The sequence below is a fragment of the Acipenser ruthenus genome, chromosome 28 (genome assembly GCF_902713425.1).
Source record: "Acipenser ruthenus chromosome 28, fAciRut3.2 maternal haplotype, whole genome shotgun sequence".
NCBI classification, from domain to species: domain Eukaryota; kingdom Metazoa; phylum Chordata; class Actinopteri; order Acipenseriformes; family Acipenseridae; genus Acipenser; species Acipenser ruthenus.
In genome coordinates this window covers 17,214,198-17,234,466 of record NC_081216.1, presented here as the reverse complement: position 1 = coordinate 17,234,466, position 20,269 = coordinate 17,214,198, and the positions used below count along the sequence as shown (strand labels likewise).

General features: G+C 38.9%; 1 protein-coding gene across 15 annotated transcripts in view; it reads left to right on the top strand.

Moving 5' to 3' along the window:
• The window catches only part of LOC117435165 (serine/threonine-protein kinase BRSK2), a 222,016-nt gene that overhangs the window by 146,432 nt on the left and 55,315 nt on the right, over positions 1-20,269 (top strand). For all 15 annotated transcript variants that reach the window (XM_059002910.1, XM_059002912.1, XM_059002911.1 and 12 more), the window contains exon 4: positions 3,393-3,533. In XM_059002910.1, coding sequence (XP_058858893.1) covers positions 3,393-3,533 — 141 coding nt within the window. The remainder of the gene's footprint in view (positions 1-3,392; positions 3,534-20,269) is intronic.

Sequence of the window (20,269 nt, the reverse complement as noted above, 5' to 3'; positions counted from 1 at the left end):
GTTGAAACAGTTAAAAGATTTGATAATAAGGCCTCTGCTCCAAAACAGCCAACCCTAATGACATTTCCAACTTGAAGTGATGCATGTCCGTCCATTTGATCCATTAGAGCTAATTTAAACTACCTGACGAGAGGATGTTTACAGTTATAAGAGTGTGTGTTGTCATCTTGTACCGCATGAAATCACCCTGGCGTTGATTCACTCAGTGCTTGCTTCTGTCTAGTGCCCACTTTTTATAAAGGAAAAACAAAAATATACATGAAGAAAGAACCCAGGATGTTCATTTGACATGTTTCTGGCGAGTTCTATAACATTATCAGCTTGTCTATCTGATTTTATGCAACCATAAATCCAGAGGTAAAACTATAAGACGATCAAGTAGACAACGTTATGCCATGAGCTTGAGTGGGGTCAGATTCTATCTACTAAAACCCTCAGCTATATATTTCATAATGTATAGTTAAATAGGAATAATTAGTATATGGAAGATTTCAGATGGCGGTATCATAAGTTATCAGGGTCTACTATATTATTTACAATTAAGATTTATTTTAGGTTGGGTCAGTTTTTGTACTGTTGAATTAAATAGGATCGGTGGTTTAATTGTATTCTTTGCAACGAACATTCAAAAACAGTGCCTGGCTTCAGACAGGTGTGTCGTGATCAATTCTGGACTTATTTACGAGAGCCTGAGGTGCCCAAGCAGGGTTCCACCGATTGGAAACTCCAGTCTGTAAACACACCTGATGCAAATCCTTATCAAGTGCTTGCCTGTAGCAGATGCTGACTGCTGGAATCAAAGGGGTTCTCAGGCAGATGGCGATCCCAGAGAGCAGGCGCTTGCTGTTGCGCTGAGGGAGGTGGTTAAAGCCACATGAGAAGCTCCTGAGAGGGAGAAAAGATTGTTCAGCAAGAAAAGCTGAGCTGCACTTGCACTGTTGGCTGCTGAGCACGCGGTCTGCCGGAGCACAGCTGGGCCCAGATGTGAAGCAAGGTCGCTGTTCTTTATTCCCAGGACAGGAGCCCGGCTTTCTATCCTGCTGCCCAGCACATTAGGGCTTTGTATTCTTAATTATCGTTCCTATTCACAAACCTTCTTGAAGCTGCATGGTCCCGAAATCGCAGCCAGTTTTACATTAAAACATAATTACTTAGGTGCATTCTTCCACAGTCCAGGCTTCTAAACTGCAAACGCAGCTGTGGCCTTTAGCTTATTCTGGGCTGTTTTGTAATGGGTTTATTTTATCTTTTAGTTTAGAATAAAGTGTAGAAAATAGAAATGGCAATAAAAGCAAATTTGAATCCATTGTAAGTATGATTCTTGGTGATGTGTTAATTGAATTCAAATAAATATTGCTCCTCCATCACTTTTTACGCATTTTACTAAAATGATGCTCCTCCTCATTTAAAAAAAAAAATAATTGGATTGAGACCTTGGATAGATTCTCTCAAAAGAATACTCTATTGGTTTGGTGGTGGAATCGGAGGACGCCTACTAACCTTGAGCTGTTGTGGAGAGTTGCACCATCGAGGGAACATACTGTAATTGGACTTCGTGGAGGAAAATGGTTGTAAATAATTTGGCACTCTTAATTAAAATGACTCGAGGACCTGCATTATTCCATGTTCTATGGAGCTATTCGGTCAAACTGAGACATGGGCAAACATGTCACTACGGAAACAATAAGATCAAAAATTGCTATAGCCCATTTACTGTGCCTGTAGAATATGTTTGATTGGCTCTCCCCACTGAACAGGGCAATCATACGAACGCTGTGCGTTTTTGTTTTTTTTCTTTTGAATTGAATCGGGTGTACTTGTTAAGGTCTTTGTGTAAGCCTCTCGGCAATTTCTGTCAGGACTGTAGCAGTGTGTACGAGCCTATGCATTACTGATCGTCATTAGATGCATTGTTACTAGTCTATTCAAAGTGTTTTTATCTAAGTATTCAGCATGCTACACTGGGAAGTGCCTAGCACATTCGCTGGTGCATATTATAGTGTCCCAATGTCAGGGCAACACACTGAATATCAGTGATCTCCAGTGGCAGGCATCATTCTGTACTGAAGTGAGAAGGACGGTAGATTAACAGTAGTCCAGTAAGGACATGGGTGTGAATAGGTATGCGTGCTGTGCCACAATCAGAAAATAGTTTAGCTAGTGGGACACACTATCACTGTGCTTCCCATATCTTAATAGCTTCTGTTCCAGTGCAAAGATTGCGCCACAGGGAATGCAAATCCATATGTCACGCTTACATTTCTATATCTAGGGAGCCAGTCATCCAATTGGGACAAAACTGCTATTGGCACAAGTTCCTGAGGATCCAAATCTAGGTCATGTTGACCTTATTTTGGGTTGACTGAGTTTATTAACCTGGGGAACCAAGATATGTTAAGATTTTCCGTTTTGTTACAATCCATTACCGAACACACCATCCATGTATCCAACAGCATGCAGGGTAACTCGTTTTTATAATGTGCTATTTGTATGTTTCATGGTAATGTAGCTATGTCTGATAACATATTCACTAAATGAAATGCCACAAAAAAGGGCCCTTTCACGTACTATACAGTTTGAGACATACATGCATATACGGTGATAAAATGAATACTTACTAACAGATTATTAACAGATAACAGAAAAAAAGAAAAGCAAGAAACCGGTTGCTGCTGTGTGTTACTGTGCAGCCCCAAGGTTACAGGATTTATTTGTAGAGAAAAGGTGAATTTCTCCGTTCATTCGTTCCTTTTAAAGCTGGATTCATGTTTTCATGTTGTTCTGTCATGATTGTGATGCTCATAAAGAAAAACTTGCTGAATAAACTGGACTCCAATACAGTTAAATTAATTATATTAAATTAACACAGTTTGAGTGATCCCAGAGCTGTGGCGATGGCTTTTTATTCACTAAGAAGGTAAGAGCCTGAAGTCAGAGGACTTCTGATAAAAACATAATAAAAATATTTTTGAACAATGCGTTTGGCCTCCATCCTTGCAAATTTCACTTCTAAAATAAGATGTACAGGGTCCTTTTATAAAATGACTTGACATGTGTGCTTGGAGCGGTTCATGGGAAACTGACTCATGTGTTTGTGCCATCTAGGATAGACTACTGTAATGCTTTATCTGACTGGCTCTCGATTGCAAATTGTGCAAAAAGCTGCTGCTAGATTTCGAAGTAAAATCTAAGAAAAATGACCACATCTCTCAAATTCAGGAGTCAGTACACTGAGTAACTCAAAAGGTGAGTGTGAGCGCCAAAACCAAGCAAGTCATAATGCTGTAAAACATCTTTTATCAGACGTCTGATATTTCTGTGATACGCTGGAGGAGTTGTCCTGACTGAAAGTGTGTGGTTTCCCTCAGTGGTTCTTTGTTTTTCTTTGACAGGTATTTGGTACTAGAGCACGTTTCTGGAGGCGAACTTTTCGACTATCTGGTAAAAAAGGGAAGACTAACGCCCAAGGAAGCCCGAAAATTCTTCCGACAAATCATCTCTGCGTTAGATTTCTGCCACAGCCATTCAATATGGTGAGTAATAACACACACACTGGCTGACTTTATCAATCCCTTTTTGCTTGGTTGAAAGTCATTACGGTGTCCTGATTTTTTAGCTCCTGGCTTTTGTCTTTTCAGTTTCTCCTTCATGCAGTCTTGCTCATGCAATATTCATATGCCATGAACTCTTACCAAAAGTCATTTTAAAAAGATTGTAGGCTATAAAGAAACTCATTGTGGCTTAAGAAGTTTCTTAAGCTGTTCCGCTACAGTTATTACTGTGCATCCAGTTATCACACTTCCGTCACCAGCGCAAATCTCTGTTGGCTGGTTGTTGGACTTAAAATTTAAAACATGCATTTTGGCATGTTCCCATGGAAACATGGCTCAAATTTGGTATATGGCTCTATTATAAAACAGCACCCACAGTTTTCAAGTTTAAACGTCTTTTCAAAAATTACAGTGTCACCAGCCTCGAAACAGAATGACTGGGGGAGGGACGTTTTTTTCACCTTTTACACCACTCAGACCTTTTACTTACTAAATGTTTATCCCTGAATAGCTAATCGTCTCACAAGTGCAGTTGTACCTCAAAATGTTAGTTTTTAGGAATGTAGAATGACAGGGTGAGTCTTTTATTGTCCTGTTTTTCCCGCTCAGGCCCCTTGCTTACTAAATGTCTTGGTATCCCTGAATAGACAATGGTCTCCTCTTTAAATATATGCAAAATATTGTCTCACAGGTGCAGTGGTACCCCAAATATTATCAGTTTTCTACCAATGCATAATGACTGTATGGGATAATTGTTCTTTATTTTACCCCAAAACATGTTTTTGCAATATTTATATTTACATGAATGAGTTTGAAATATCATTACAAAAAGACAAGGATTTTTTAAAACTGTAGCAAACCACCTTAAATCAATGGCATGGTGACAGACCTAACTAAAAGGTAAGCTTGTTACCTACGCATGGACGTCTATTTAATGCCTAACTTTCTACTGAAATAGTAATTGCTGTCAAAGGTACTTATGCACTTCTGAAGTGCCATTACTGTTCATAGCCGAATACTAAAGAGAGAGACACTGCTGTGCTGAAGAATTATACTCATTGCCTGGCTCACGAAGGGTCAACTTGACCGTGGTAATAAAAGTACAAAAAGGAGACCCATTCCAGCTCCCAGGCCTTCATCATTAATGCAGATGAGTCATAAGTAAAAAGGAAAAGAAAGCATTTGCCCAGATTACATGCTTTTGGGAACATGGAGCAAACCATTTAAAGAACTTTGGACAGATTCCAAGTTGTCGCTGTCAGCAAAATATCAGTTCTGCACTCTAAATTTGGTGCATTTAATGGTGAGTCAAATTAGTTAGGCTTTGTTTACAGCAGCCATTTATTCCCAATGTTTTAATGTAGCTGAAGTGTAGTGTTCTCTATTTCTACTGAACCATGAACGGAGATGTTGTTTTGTTTTATTATGTTACTGTGAACTTTTTTCAACATGAAAGTCTCTCGAGTTGCATCATTTTATTTCCTTCAGTTTCAGAGGGATATTTGGTTAAACAAAAGTGCATGTCAATTCACATTTCAGATGGGATGCTAAAGACAGTGTTGCTGTGGTTCTTTTCCCAATGACCCAGCTTATTGTGACCTGGCAATTTTTATTTATTTGTTTACCTACTGTTTCACTGTTAATGCAATTCAATGGAAATATTTGTGTTTCATATTCGCATTTCTCATTTCAACTCATCCCCTCTATCTGCACTCTTCGTACTGCTGAGCCATCAGATGGGTCAATCTATCAAGCTGCCGGGGAGTTTGCAGGTGGTCCAAAAAAGAACCAGGACATGGGAGCAAATATTAAATGTGGTAGAATTTAACAGGAACAGCAAGTTGTAAGAATGTAGAAAATATGTTTTCTTATGCATACCTAAAGGGTTTCAATTCTCAAGATTTCCTTCTTAATGTTTGTACTATCTGGTACATATTTATAATAAACTTCTCCATAAAGTAGGCATATGTACAGTACTAGAACACCCCACTGTTTTAATTTTAAAATGCCCTCTGTCTGAACCAAGACCCCTTCTGTTGTCCTTTCTCTTCCCCCTTCTATAATCTGTTGATTGAAGGATTTGGGAAAACAGAACTGAAATATAAAAAGAGAGGAGGATAACCACTGCTTATCAAGGTGTTGTGCTTGATATTGGTTAGTGTGTGGATTGTGAAGGCCAGGGGATTGGATTTGATATGACTGCCAGTGGCACAAAGTGTCCCGCCCCTTTGTTTGTTTATTTATTTATTATGATTTGTTATGATTTGTTTATTACGGCGAAAGCCGATTTTTGTTATTTGTATTTATATTTTAAAAACCTTGTGAGGATGCGTGGCTGATCAGCTACTGATTATTTAACTATTATTATTATTATTATTATTATTATTATTATTAATTTCTTAGCGGACGCCCTTATCCAGGGCGACTTACAATTGTTACAAGATATCACATTATTTTTACATACAATTACCCATTTATACAGTTTGGTTTTTACTGGAGCAATGTAGGTAAAGTACCTTGCTCAAGGGTACAGCAGCAGTGTCCCCACCAGGGATTGAACCCACAACCCTCTGGTCAAGAGTCCAGAGCCCTAAGCACTACTCCACACTGCTGCCCTAGCTGACAGTCACGCATCCTTACTAAACTCCTGCAGACTGTGGCCGAGGGGTAATAAGATAATTAACAGCTAGTTAACCCCTCGGCCAGAGTATAAGAACCTGCAGCTGTCCGTGCTGGAGAGAGCGTGTACAGAGGAGTGTACGAGAGAGCGAGGAGAGAGCGAAAACTGAACTTAAAAATAACTGCTAAGCGTGCTGGTTTACACCAGCACGATACTTATTTGTTTGGCCAACGTGCCTTTTTGTTTGTTGTTTTGTTGGTTGTTTAAATCTTTTGTTTATTATTTAATAAATACGCTGAGCGCCGTAGCGTTCAGCTTCACCCGCCCATCCATTGTTTTGTTTCTGGTACTTCCTGGTCCGTGACATCACCTCACACGCCACTCAACAGTGCTCGGTCACACTGCCATGTGAATGAAACATTTAATTTAGTTAGTATAAGGGACAAGGTTTTACATAAACGGTCTGTTAAAAGTCTCACTGTGAACAACGTACCACTTCCACAAAAGTAGAAAAGCAAGGGATCGACTTTAAGTATGATAACCTTTTCTGTTTTTTTTCTATGTATTGTGGATTCCAATAACAATAACACCACCACAGGCTGTATCGTTCTTCATCCCTCGTTCCCCTCAGTGTGCCTTGGCAAAACCTCAGTCCGATATCAAAGCAAAGATACCTTTCATATTCAAAGCCTCCCACGTTCAGAGTTATTCTGTTTGGAACGTGCACCAGTACATCCCTCAGAAAATCTCTGGGATTTAAATACCAGACTTTTGTTTGGCCCTGCTCCTTCTGCTAGGCCGCACTTCCTCAAGCGAGGAGATACATGTTCAGCTTCAGTGAAGTATCCGCTGAGCTTAACCACTAAACCCAATTTGCACCCAGTCCAGGATCTGTGCTCTAAACCGGGCTGTACAGTTTGCAAGGGCCTGTCAATGCTGCACTCCAGGAGATCAGCGTTTCTGCATCACGTTTTGCACCACCTGCATTTACATATTGTGCTGCATTTACAATATGCCATCCTAATTGCAAGTACCAGCATGCAGTTGAATTTTAGCAGAGATGTAATCATTCTAGAATGAATTCATAATTGTCTTTTATTTTAACTTATCCATTATGGGCCCAATTCATTAAAATTTTAGTGAGGAAAAAAGGCATTTTAGATAATATGAATTCAAGCAATAAACAGAAGGGATGTGGAGCAATTCATTTTTTCATTCGTTGTTACTGTCTTAATCATAACAAAATAAAAAATGTCTTCACATTTGCGCTGTTCATTGCATTCATTGGTGATTCACAAAAATGCTTTTTCACAACTAAAAGTTAATTGAAATGGATTTATGTGCCTCATCAAACAAGTTTGGCCTGTTCAATCTTGCATCATTTTAAAGTGCTATCATATCTTCGGCTTGAATTTGATAAAACTTTATACGTTACATTTGTCATACATCATTCTATGTACTGTGAATTTAGGCCTGGGTGATCTGGGATAAACTGGCATGATGTATTAAAAACATTAAAAACTCCCAGATGGCCCGACCGTTAGTAATATTTGTGTACCTAAATACAGGTCCCTGCAGCAACGGAGATGGAGAGAGAATCCCTGTCTTGGCTAACACAAGGAATGGGCTTTTCTAATCTGCTGCGCAATCGTTACGCAGCCCGCTACAAAAGGAGAGTAGCCGTGCGTGGATAAATTAGGGCCTTGTCAGCCCTGAAAGGTTACATTTGATTACAAAACACTGCTGAGTTTGCCCAAGGAAAGCTCCATATATTATCGCTCATGGCTGCTTGGAAAGCACTTCGAGGGGCTGAGTTGGAGTTCTGAGATTTACAGCAGAGGTTTCTCCGAACGGAACGAGTTTACATCATTTATTTTCGCTGACATCTCCAAACTGTGTAGCGGTTGTAACCCCTAGTGCCGAATGGATGGAGCATTTAAGAGACTATTAAATCACCGGTATGAACAGGAAATTCTTGGTCTGACTTTTCTAATTATTGCACATGAGTGACTAAAGAGTGAATCAATGGCAGTACAAGGAGTGGAAGCACAGTCCGATTCAAGCTTTGGCAAGCCAGGTGTTTTGTTTTGATCTGGTCCTAAGGGCAATTGAATTTGGCAGGCTGTAATGATATACCATACTGTATTTGTAGTTGAGACACTGTTTACTGCTGTGGGCAAATTGCCCATGTAAAACATTGACAAATGTTTTGACTAAAAGTCTTTCTCAGTGTCTTCAATGTTAAGAAAGACTTTTAGTCAAAACATTCAATTTACCACAATTGAGTGTTTTGTAGTTATGGTTGATATGGGTTCGTCCAGTTGATATTTCCCATTCACACAGCTGTGTGATACAGGAAACACACTCTCATTAATACAGCAACAGAGCTTTACCCTACGTGAGCTGTCAAACAGCAACACATCCCCACAATCCTCTAGTGTGTACTTGATAAACACTCCCCTTCAGAGCCCTCCACATCCACAGGTTCTCGGCAACAGGTTCTCTGCTTTCAGTCTTCGGGACAAACTGCATTTTCCATGAGGTAGTCACCGTAAACATCTGTAATTCGGTCACCTAAAAAATCTCTTGTCCACATACGAAGATGCTTTGTAATACAATCTGATTTTGACTGAAGGTAAGCCACTTCTCACAGAAAGGTACACAGAGATGTTAGCAAACACAAACACCCTCGGAACAAACTAGTGGACATAAAAATGGCAATATAGTTGTATATAAGAAATATAAAAGTGCCCTTTGGGTTTATGTAGCATCCCACCCCTCGGGTGTGCATTCAGTTCTCATACCACACACTGCAGTATTGACCATGCAGTATTCTCTATATATTGTATTGACACCCACAGTAACTGTGTGATGATTTAACTTATTAAAAAGAAAAAAAAAGAAAAATGTTGCTTGTTTATTCTAAAACTTTAAAGAAACATGTATCCTTTTTATGAAGATAGGGTATATTCATATCTCCTTAACAAATACTGTATCGCATGCAGAGACGCACAGTTTCCTAGTGGGAATTTTAATCGCCTTTTTTTTCCAAAATTATTTTCTATCGTGCTCTGGGCTGGATAGAACTTGGACACTGAACAGTCAGAATTCAGAGGCGCTTTGCCTTGTCTCAATAAGCCCATGCATATGCTAGATACTTAGAAAAGAGTAATTCGACAAGGGACCCCAGGGAAATTTAACTCTCCCCCAAGCCAATGTCTCACTGAATAGGAGGCACTTAAATAAGATAAAGGGAGCAAAGCTTTGACTTCCAGCTGCCTTTTGTGTGACACCAACAGATTATTAACTCCCTCCGTCTTCCTTTTCATGCAAATTTCGTGCATGTTTCCGAGGCACTGATAAATGAAAAAATCTGATTACATGAAGACCTTGTGGCAAACTTGGTTAGGCTCCACGGATAACAGATAATGCCAAACACTGTGCAGGGCACTGGTGACATTGAATCCCCAAACACACACACACACACATATATATGTAGTTACATACACACAAACACCTAAGTAATTGCATTGCAACAGATTTAATTTGAATATTGTTAACCAGAGAATTTAAATGTTGTCTTTGACGCCTCACCGCGTCCATTCCTGCAGAACCTCGCCCCCCTGCCCTCCTCTCTATCTGCATGAATAATGGGGCAATATAGCTCTTCAGGTAATACATTCAATTCTCTAGGTACCCAGTTGAGACCCATTTCCTGTGCAAAACTAGCTTTTTATATATTTATTAACTCTCTCCAATCTCTCCAGGTTCCTTTCCATTTTAGCAGGTTGCAAACAAAGCCAACCCATTCAGAGTAAAATTAAAACTGTTGTAAAAAAAGTAAGCTCAACTAAATGTTAATTAATTGATTAATTGCCCTGGTGCCCCAGCTGCCTTGAAACACAGGCTTTCCTTGCTTGTTGCTTGACTGAAGTATTTCCAATTGTTTTCATTTTGTGATGAGAAAAGGCAGAATCTAATTAAAATTGCTTTTTTAATGATGTTTTCTCAATGCATTAATTATATTACTCTATAATATATGGATAAGTACTCTAATAACATCCCAGCCCATACAGAAAAAAAGGTTGTCCCTACTACTCATTTAAAAAAGAATAGGAATTTCAACCCATTTCACTGAAACAGGGCTCCAGTATACAAAACAACCTTGGGGTTTCCCAGTATTTAAACACTAAGCAAAACAGATTCATTCATTCATTCATTCAGATTAATTCAAAACCAAAACAAATACAAAATATAAGCAAACAAGCCATATTTTCCCCAAAAGGAATAAACAGCTAATGCTTAACAACAGTGTCTTTTGACTCCTGTTCCAGCCCACAGTTGCAAAATCTGCACATCATTATTTTGTCACCATCAGCTGCATACATCCCCTCTTTGCAGCGTAGTTATGCGCGGTTTAGTCTCTTCTCTTCTATCACGATTTGAATTCCCAAACGACTCACTCCAAATTATACATCTGTGCAAATGCTAGTCGGAGCTTCCGTTTCCCTTCAGACTGTGTCTATGGTAACGACTGATCCTTGACAACTATGATTGCAAGTATTTATTTAAAAAATATAACAAATGGGGCTCAAGTGTACTTCTCTCTTGTGGTTTATGATGTCACCAGAATCCTTCTATGCAATTATAACCTTGTATTCACTGCAGCCCATATATTCTATATGTATAACAATATGCATTGTGCAGGCATGTATTGTTGTTTTTTGCTGCTTGGTTTTTAATGCTACGTGTTCTCAATGCATTGGCTATTTTTAAGGCTACGATTTTGGCACGGAAATTTGTAGTAATTAACGGGCGAGGTGTGGGGGAAAAAAATCAACCAAAGAATGTACAGGTATTCGCAGATTTGTATTTTCAGTGCATCAAGTACTGCATTTTTGATAGAAAAATAGGACAAGGCTAATCAAATGCATTTTTACATCCATTTCCAAGATTTCACAAACTTCATTCAAATTCACAATTTCCGTGACCACCTGAACACCCGTGACAAAATCGTAGCCTGAACCATAATGACCTGTTCCATATTTGATTAGAACATTGGTTGAGATTGCACCCCTAAAAGGGGCAGTCCCACTTTGCATGTGTAATTGTGCTTATATTGCATTAACTCGTCCGACCTGTAGGGGTCAGTGTTATCAGTTTGCAAAACTATCATTGCTTTGGATGTGTGCAGTGTATTATTTTTGATGTAGTAAGAACTGCAAGTTGAAGGTCACCATATCTACTACTTATACATATCTGGTAAATCCTGCCCTGCAGAAGCACTCTGCTTTATAATGAAACAGGATGCCTCTGCAGTCTTCCATAGTTTTGCCTTCAGGGGTCTCTACACACATTAATTCATCAGCGAGAGTGACCTTGTATGCAACTTCACAGTAGCTGTGACATTCTCATTATAAAGCTCACTTACTGTATAGTTTAAAAGGCTAAACACAAAAGAAAAAAAATATTCACATTTTTCACAAAAGGGTAATTATTTTTTAATAAGGAAAACAGTAAGCCCTATTTTGAAGGCACTTTTCTATGAGGAATAAAACCATTTTAGAAGTGTAATAAAGGTAGTATAATATATGTACTAAATGAAAAATAATTCTCTCACTTGGGTTATTTGGTTTCTGTTCGTCATATCTTTAAAACGCTCAGCAAGGTCAGTATTTTCTCTAGTAAGAACCATTACTAGATGCCTGTAGTTAGTTATCCACAAGGGCATCTTGCATCATCAATGTGAGACTAAAGGTAATTAGTCACCCCTTCAACACCTGTGGCAGCTTCCCTGTAATGAAAAAAAGTGCATCAGACTCAATGCGTCTTGTTAGCAGCAGCAAAACTCAACTAGCTCTATTGTCAGCAGGGAAGCTCGCACAGATGTGGAAGATGAGACTAATAACCAAGTGATTCTCACTCTCTTACCTTTAGTCTCACACTGATGATGCAAAAAGCCCTTGTGGGAAACTAACTACAGGCTTCAACTGTAGTAATGGTTCTTGGTAGAGAAAATACTAACTTGCTGAGCTCAAACTTTTACAAATATGCTTCAACAATATGACAGAAACAAAACAAGAATTGGAAACCAAATACCGTACATGTTATGTGAGCGAGAGAATTAAGGAAGTGTGTACACCCTGATTAGTCTACCTTTTATACCAGTCCTAAACACCTTCACTTCAGGAAGGAGCTGCTCTGTTATCTTTCAGAGTAGGTCTTCTACTCGGTTGCTTCAAAGTACATGTAGGACCCAGTGTCTTTTTAAAAGCAGTCGCCTGCCTGCCTGCTGAATTGTTAGGGTTGTCTGGCTTGGAGATTGACATGAATAGTGTTGACAGTGTTCTCTTCACGTTGTTACCTTCCAGATCCCCAGAGCCCTGGCCCATGGAGTCAGTAACGTAGTGGAGGATGCACACTTAGTATGCAGTAGTCACCCAGAGAAGAGGAAGGTTAATGGGTCCTTTCTCTCCTTCACGTGCTGGTTGTTGGAAGGCGGGTGTTGAGGTTCATTGTGAAACAGCATCCCCACGTTCACCATGCTAGCCCAAGCTGCTTTGTAGTTTAAAATGTTATAAATAGTGGTGTAACAATTCATTGTTTATTGATGATTCATTACTTTCTTTGCATGATGTATTGTAATAGTGCTATGTATCATGATACAAGACCCCAACATAGCTTATTGTAGTTCACCAAATGGTTCCTGAATGAAGAATAAGTGTGTTTTTTAGTTGGTATGAATGCATATTCTCCCTATCCCATTTATTTTTTGTCTTAACAAAACTGTCCATAATTGATCATTTGGTTTTATTATTCGTCATAAAGTAGCCTGTCCTTCTCAATAATTCACAGGAATGGTAATCAGTAGAGGACATAGTTTCTACGTGAAGGGTTTTGTTTTCTATGTTAATCATGTTGGTAAAACTTTAAAATAATGGCCGCAGATTCATAATTAATTCCGGCTGAATACCACAGGAATAACACCTGAATATCTTATGCACTTCCTCTGAGTTCTGAAGTAATTCATGTGGATTTAATTACCGGTATTCATTCCATGTTTCTTTGTATAAGGCATGCATTCATGCCCTCTTGCTTACCCACCATGCAGTTGTGAGAAGTGTTAATTCATGCATGAATGCATGCCTTATACATGTGATCAACATTATTGTTACAAAGGAAGATGGAGTGTTAGCATCATGTTTTTCCAACAACAGGGAATTCACCTGGATTGTATTACCAGTTATATTCAGGGAAATCCCAGGTGCTGTGACTTACCTTTTGGGGTATATTGTAGGCTGATCAAACCAACACCTTAGTAAATGTTATACACATATATGTTCTTGCTTAATTTGTATTTCAAATAATGTTTGGAAAATGGAGAAGTTCTTCCACCTTAATTATGAATATGTCAAAATACATCCCACCTCAAACACTGATTTGAACTGCTAGTACGTTGAAATGTAGTTTAAAAAGAATATGTGACAGTGCATTTTCTCCACAATGATGGTGTAGTTAGGTAAAAATCCATCATACTGCTCTTATAGGGGCCTATATAACTTCCAAGTGTTGCTTAAAGAATTGGCAGTCAGTTTACATACATTTCAATTATATATATATATAAAAAACCTTATATTTTTAAGTAGCCTGCAGTAGTTTGACAAGTATTTTGACCGGTGTGTTGACAGGTAGGCAGATAATCAGATAGATAGACAAATCCCTGACAGAATAGATAGTTTAGTGCCCCAAGGGTCTGAGTGGGAGCCTACAGAATGACTGCTAATGCAATGTGTTCCAATTCAAGCACAAATGGTATGCAGTCCACGAGCCTGCATTAATATATAGTTTTCTTTTTTTCTGTTACTGACAGGGGGTAATGCCTCCTCAGTGACTGATGCAAAGCAGCCCTGTCAAAGGGATCATCTTTTCTTTTATCTCCAGCAAGACAGCAATCAGGTGGAGGCTTACAGGGAAAAGAACAAAGTGTCAATTGAACCAGAACACTGTTATTTACTGTGACTAACATGCCCCGGGTGTAACAGGAGACACATGCTGGGAGCAAAATCTAGAACTCATCCAGGGTGCGACGCTAACTTTTTTTGGTAGGAGCACAGGTAGGAGCACACACATAGACTGTATATTTGTATATTTATGTATATTAATATACATAATTAACATTTTTCTCAACTTTGCGCAAGGTGTTTCGTGTATTGAGCAACGCAGGAGGCTGAGCTTACTGTAGAAAATCAGTGGTGTTAAATGTGCTGTTTTATTTTGCTACAGAATTAGTTTGGTTGTGTTTTCAATAGCTGTTGCAAACTGCAGCAGAACTCAATGGTAGTGCTTGAGAACACATCGGGACTCGGAAATATCGCACAGCCGCGTCCAGCTTTGAAAAACTGGATCTGAACAGGCATGGAATCATGCGGGGATACAGCATTCTATGGGGATACAGAAATCTGCGCAACACCTGTATGTTTTCGATGCGGTCGCTTCATCTGATGTTGACCCTGTCATTTCCAAACAAGCCATTCTTAGCAATCTTAGCAACATGTATTTACAAACATTTTTTTACTAGAAGCCAAACAGGCTTCTGTAATGATTGTCAAATACTTTTTAATTACGCTAATTTTAGTTTTACTACATTTCATACCATTGATAAGGCTGTAGATCATTCCTGTGTCCAGACCTGTGTGCAAGCCTGCAGTGTCCAAAGAGTTAGTTTCCTCTGCTGGTTTTCGATAATTGAAACTGGCTTTTGGTGACATTGCAAGACATTATTAACGGGGTAAAATGGAATCCTGACAAACAATAAACTGCAGACTGTCTCAGTGGGGAGGTACCTGTAGCAGCAGATGCTAGTTCTGTATTTCCAGAATATTGGTATTCCGCTGTGGGGATTTAATTCAAGTAAGCCTTTCGATTGACACACAGTGGATTAAACGGAACGAAGAGACTGCCAGGAATCTATATCTAAGACACGACCTGACCTGGCCAGTGAGTCACTGTGTAAGCACTCGGGCTGCATGTTTTGGGCAGGGTTTCATAACTGGACTAAACATCTGGGCACTCTGCATTACTGTTACTGCTTTTTCATCGGTGGTTTATTAATTTATAGATTGAAAGAAAATACACCTTTTCAGATTTGTTTTATATATGCACAAATGAAAGGCATTATAATAGTAATTACAACACACGCAGGTACATAAATACACACTTTCAAGTACAGGCATTCCATGTTCGGGTACAATGTGGGAAGGTGGCAGGTATTGTGTGGCGAGCTGCTTGGACCCCGCATGGGGTCGCTGGGGCCTGTGCCCCCTTTGAAAGTTTATCTCTGTAAATGTGCATGGTCATTTTGTAGGTTTTTTTTTCACATGCTTTCCCCATGGTTATACTTTGCATTTACCATGGTTTGCCATGTTTTTTTTTTAATTTATTTAGTTTTTAACATGCTTTACCATGCTACTCCTGGCTTCACACTGCTTAACTGTCATTTACCATGTTTTCACTATGCTTTATTACACTTTGCCATGCTTTTAGTATGGTCAATTTTTATAATCGATTCGTTTAACAAAATTAAATACCATTTATCTCGATCATTGTTTAAGATAATTTTGATTGGTTTTTAAAACATTTAGAAATCTGGCTGTCAATACACTGAAGCACAGGGAGAGTATTTTTTATTTATTTATTTTTTTCTGCTCATATGTAAAATATCAGAGTGTGTGTGTGTGGTGCCCTGAGGCCAATAAAGTCCCAAATTCCAACTAAATCAGCAGAAATCACACAATTTGCATTTTTATGCGTTCTCATTATATGCAAGGCTTTGGCATCTGCATCACTGGCTTTTATGGACTCTATAAAAAATATGGTTAAGTGTTGGATTTATTTTAAGAGCAGCTCAGCGGTGCAACGTTCTCCCGTTCCCTCTGTGCAGCCGTTAGCTGGATGAGCTCAGAAACATCCAGGAGGGTTTAGTCAGCTCACGTGATCTTTGTCCTCGTAAAGGTTTGGGGATAATGCTGCCAGAGAGCTGGGGTAGGAACAAGAGCTGAGTGTGTTTACTGTCATTAACATTCAAGAGTTGTTAATGGAACACTGATAATGGGGCACCTAAATATCTTGTTAAAGTGCAGGACTTTAGTGCTGGAGAGCTGGGATTAGAATGCCGTAGTGTTCATTTTAGCACTGGAGAGGATAAAAGGGGCTCCTCTTTGTGATGTTAAAGCACAGGATGACAGCGCTGAGGTGCTGGCAGTGGGAATTTTAAATTGCTAATGGGGTGTTTTTGGTACTTTATTGTGCCATACTGGGAAGGCACCATTTCAGAACTCATTATGGGATTGTCACAAAAGGAGCATTTCAGTGCTTAGTATTTGAGATAATGCATTGACTGTTTTTTTTTTTGTTTTGTTTTTGTTTTTTTATATATCCTGTTTTTTCAGCTTTCTCACTTAGGGTCCCTGAAATAGAAATTATGTACAGTGGCCATTAACACAAGTCTTGCTTGTATTAAATAATGTCTCTTCACTCTTCAGAATGTCATTGATTTATTTTTGATTCTGCAGTTGATTGCAGTCTGCCTAAAAAGGAAGCAATGCATGATGTGTTGGGAGAGTGCTGGGTTGCAGCTCAGATTGATAGGCAGATTTGACCGGGTCGCCCAGCTGTTCTTGACTATGTTCAATCCGAATACTTTGAAATTCTCACTAAGATGTATCCACTGTAATTTTTGACATATGATGACGTTTGGCTGGGACAGTTGGGGGCTAACATCCTTGTTCTTCTTTGAAAGGAGATTCACCCAAGTTGGGCACGTTACTGAAAAAAAGGAACTTATTACTCGTTATTGGTTTCTTCAGAAAAAAAGTAATATAAGGCCCTTACTTATTACTCAATAATAAAGTAGCGTGTTATATTACTCATTATGTTTCTTTCTCTTGTCCTGTTCTGCGAAACAGTTGTTGTGACTGTGTTGTTTACTTTTTAACTATACTCTCTGGTAATTCATTTATTAACTGTGTCAAACAAGTTTTAAAAATGTTTGTTGTATAAATACATTTCATTTTTAGCATATAAACATAATGCACTGCATATTTCCTGACTTTCAATAATTTTGCAGTCTAAAGAGAAAATCATACAAATGTAAAATTCAATAAAACCACGAAATAGCAATTCAACAATAACAAAACAAATACAAAAAAAGGTCTATAGAATTATATAGTGATAAAGCAGTAAATGTAGATATAATGGGGTGGTGCAAATAAATAAGTGGTACATACAGTCAAGGGCAAGCCTCCTTTCAATCTTGTCCTATTAAACTTCAAAATATGTGGTGGTAGACGCATTTTACTGTATGATGTTTTTGAAGTGTATCATCAAAATTGGCATGTAGGGATACTATTTTTTTTGTTCCTTATTATTACAGTAACACGTTACTTAAGTAGCGAGTCACCCCAACTCTGAAAACTGTGCCCTTCTGCTGAGCAATCAAAAGCAGAGATCTGCATAGCTCCTGAGATTTGATGAGAATAGAAACCAAATTGATGTGGCAAGACACCTCACCTCTGTGCCCCAATCCTACGCAGTTCAGATGAGCCACTGGACTGCAGTTGAGTGTTTTACATTAGCACTGTGAGGTGTATATCTGATAGAATCCTCTTGAGTCTCCATTAGGATGTTCTCCTTATCCCGATGCCTTTGGCCTTCTGCTGGGAGAGCCTGCTAACAGAACTTGCTCTGAGCTTCCTTGCAGCCAGTGACTGGCAGCCCCACTGGTCTGTGGACTGCTTTAAATAGTTCTTTATTATCGCCAGGGGGGGTGAACCTGTACCGATAGCGTGCCTACACCCTGACAATTCTAGCTATATCTTGAGAACCAGGCAAATCCGCTTCTTGTACAGTAGCCGAAATAGGAGTCATAGGATAATAGGCAGGTGAACAGAAGAAGTCGCCGCTTGACACCAGTTTGTTCAGTAATGCGGAGCATTTAAAAGGTTAATGAAAGAGCAGAGCAAGAAATTAAAAAAGCGAGAATGAGAAAGGCACTTCGTGCCTGAAGACGACGGAAGCTGAAAAATTGTTTAATTATATTTTAGTGGACTTATCTGTTAATCAGTTACGCTTCTTAATGAATTCCAGCACACGGTTTAGCCTGTTAATTAACATGCGTCCTCTCTTGAGCGCTGTAGAAGTTTGCAGGGGTAGGGAATGTGTTGCAGGAAATATAGATCATTGAGCTGTTGAGTGTATTTGTGTTCTGTGATGCAAATGAAAAGATTAAATCTTAAAAGTTGGTTGAGAAACAAATCTACATGGGTCTTTAGATAATGAATTCAGTGGTGTGGTGCTTCAGCACGATGTCAGTGGAGCTTTCAAATCTATTGTGTTCTCATGATTCTGCTAAGGTTTTCTTCAGGTTAATATACTGGTATTGTAATGGGGTTCCAGTAGTATGAACACAGCACTGATGCAGAGTCTAGAATTGTAAACATTTCATATGATCAGAGTAACATTGCAATTATTTCAATACTCTGAGCCATATTTTCAAAGAGTTTACTCCAGTGGTTAATTAACTTCAATTTCTTTAAAGGAAAAAATTCCATGTAAATGATATAAAACCGAGAAGCAAACAGCTATAATGTGTATAAAAGACCATGAACAGCAGTACTTAAATTGGTTCTAGTTTAATAAAATCAGCAGCTTTTCTCTCCTCCAAAAAAAAATTGCAGTTAATGAAAGACTGGAATAAACTCTAAAATATAACCCTCTGGATGATAAAGAAATGATTCGTTATAACGTAGTTAATCTGAAGAGACATATTTAAACAAGCAGGGGATAGGGACTTTCATTTATCCTCGTTGCTGTGTTTTGTTGCAATAGAGGTAAGTGCACACCGTAATTGCCACCTGTGCAAAGGAATTATTGACACTGCAAAGAAGGTACCTCTAACACTGTAAAAAAAAAAAAAAAAGATATTTCACCGCAGTTCAGGTGCAGTTGTTTTCTACTACGTCTTATGTTTGTTGGGACACTTTGCACTTTTTTTTCCTGCTGTGTCCCAGGAGGCTTGTCCCATGGGTCTTTTGACTGTGAAATTAAATTTCAAGGATATGATCATTTAAAACAAAACAGGCACACAAAATATAGTATTCAAGAAACGTTGCCCAATAAATCCTACAGCTAACATGTGCTCATGAGTCATAATATCGCTGGCTCTGATCTGTTATATAGAACTGTATCAAATGAATACAGATTACAGGGTCCAGATATTGGAAGATATGTACGGAATATAATTCAGGGCTTGTTTTAATATATTAGTGGTCAGGATTAGGAACTAGCATGAGCCCAGCACCCAGTCATGGGTTCCAGAACTTGTTGAGGTACTGAAAGGACCAGGTGCCAGGAATTCCAGCAATCAATTTTGAAGCCATGCATAGGTGCAGAACTGGTGAGTCTCATGCCCTTTGGTATATTACAGTGGCTTGTAATAGGAAGCTGCAGGTTCTACAGAAGAGGAACGAGAGCAGCACAGCCCCATACGTGTGTTAAACTTCACAGAATTAGAACTCCTTGTTGTTGTGAAGGATGATTGCGTGCACCAGTTTGTTGACCATTCCCTACAGGTAGATTTACAGTCCACTTGAAAATGTCTGGTGCCATCCTCCAAATCACACCGCATCAGGCATCATGTATCCCCCTAGTGGACACAGAGACTGTATTTAAGTTGTTTCTAAACGACGCATTTAAAAAAAAAATTATACCAAAAGCCTAGTTTTGAAATATGATCTGTAATATATAAGTTATTACAAATCCAGTACTCCTGTTACAGCTCTTCTTTGCAAGTTGGTGCTGTATGACAGATTGTGTTTTTTTTTATCATCTTTGTTGTTTTAATCTCTGGGGAGACAGTAAAGGAAAAAGTAGTTTTGAACTGTTCTAAGGGTCCAGAGCATTAAAGAAGTGTTCCGATTGACTTGGAACAGGGACTGAACCGTTTGAACAGTGAGTTTGATATCAATGAGTGCTTTTCAAAAGCTCTTTGGAGCTCTGTTGTAACCAGCAACCAAAGCCCTGAAGACCGGCATTCCTTGAC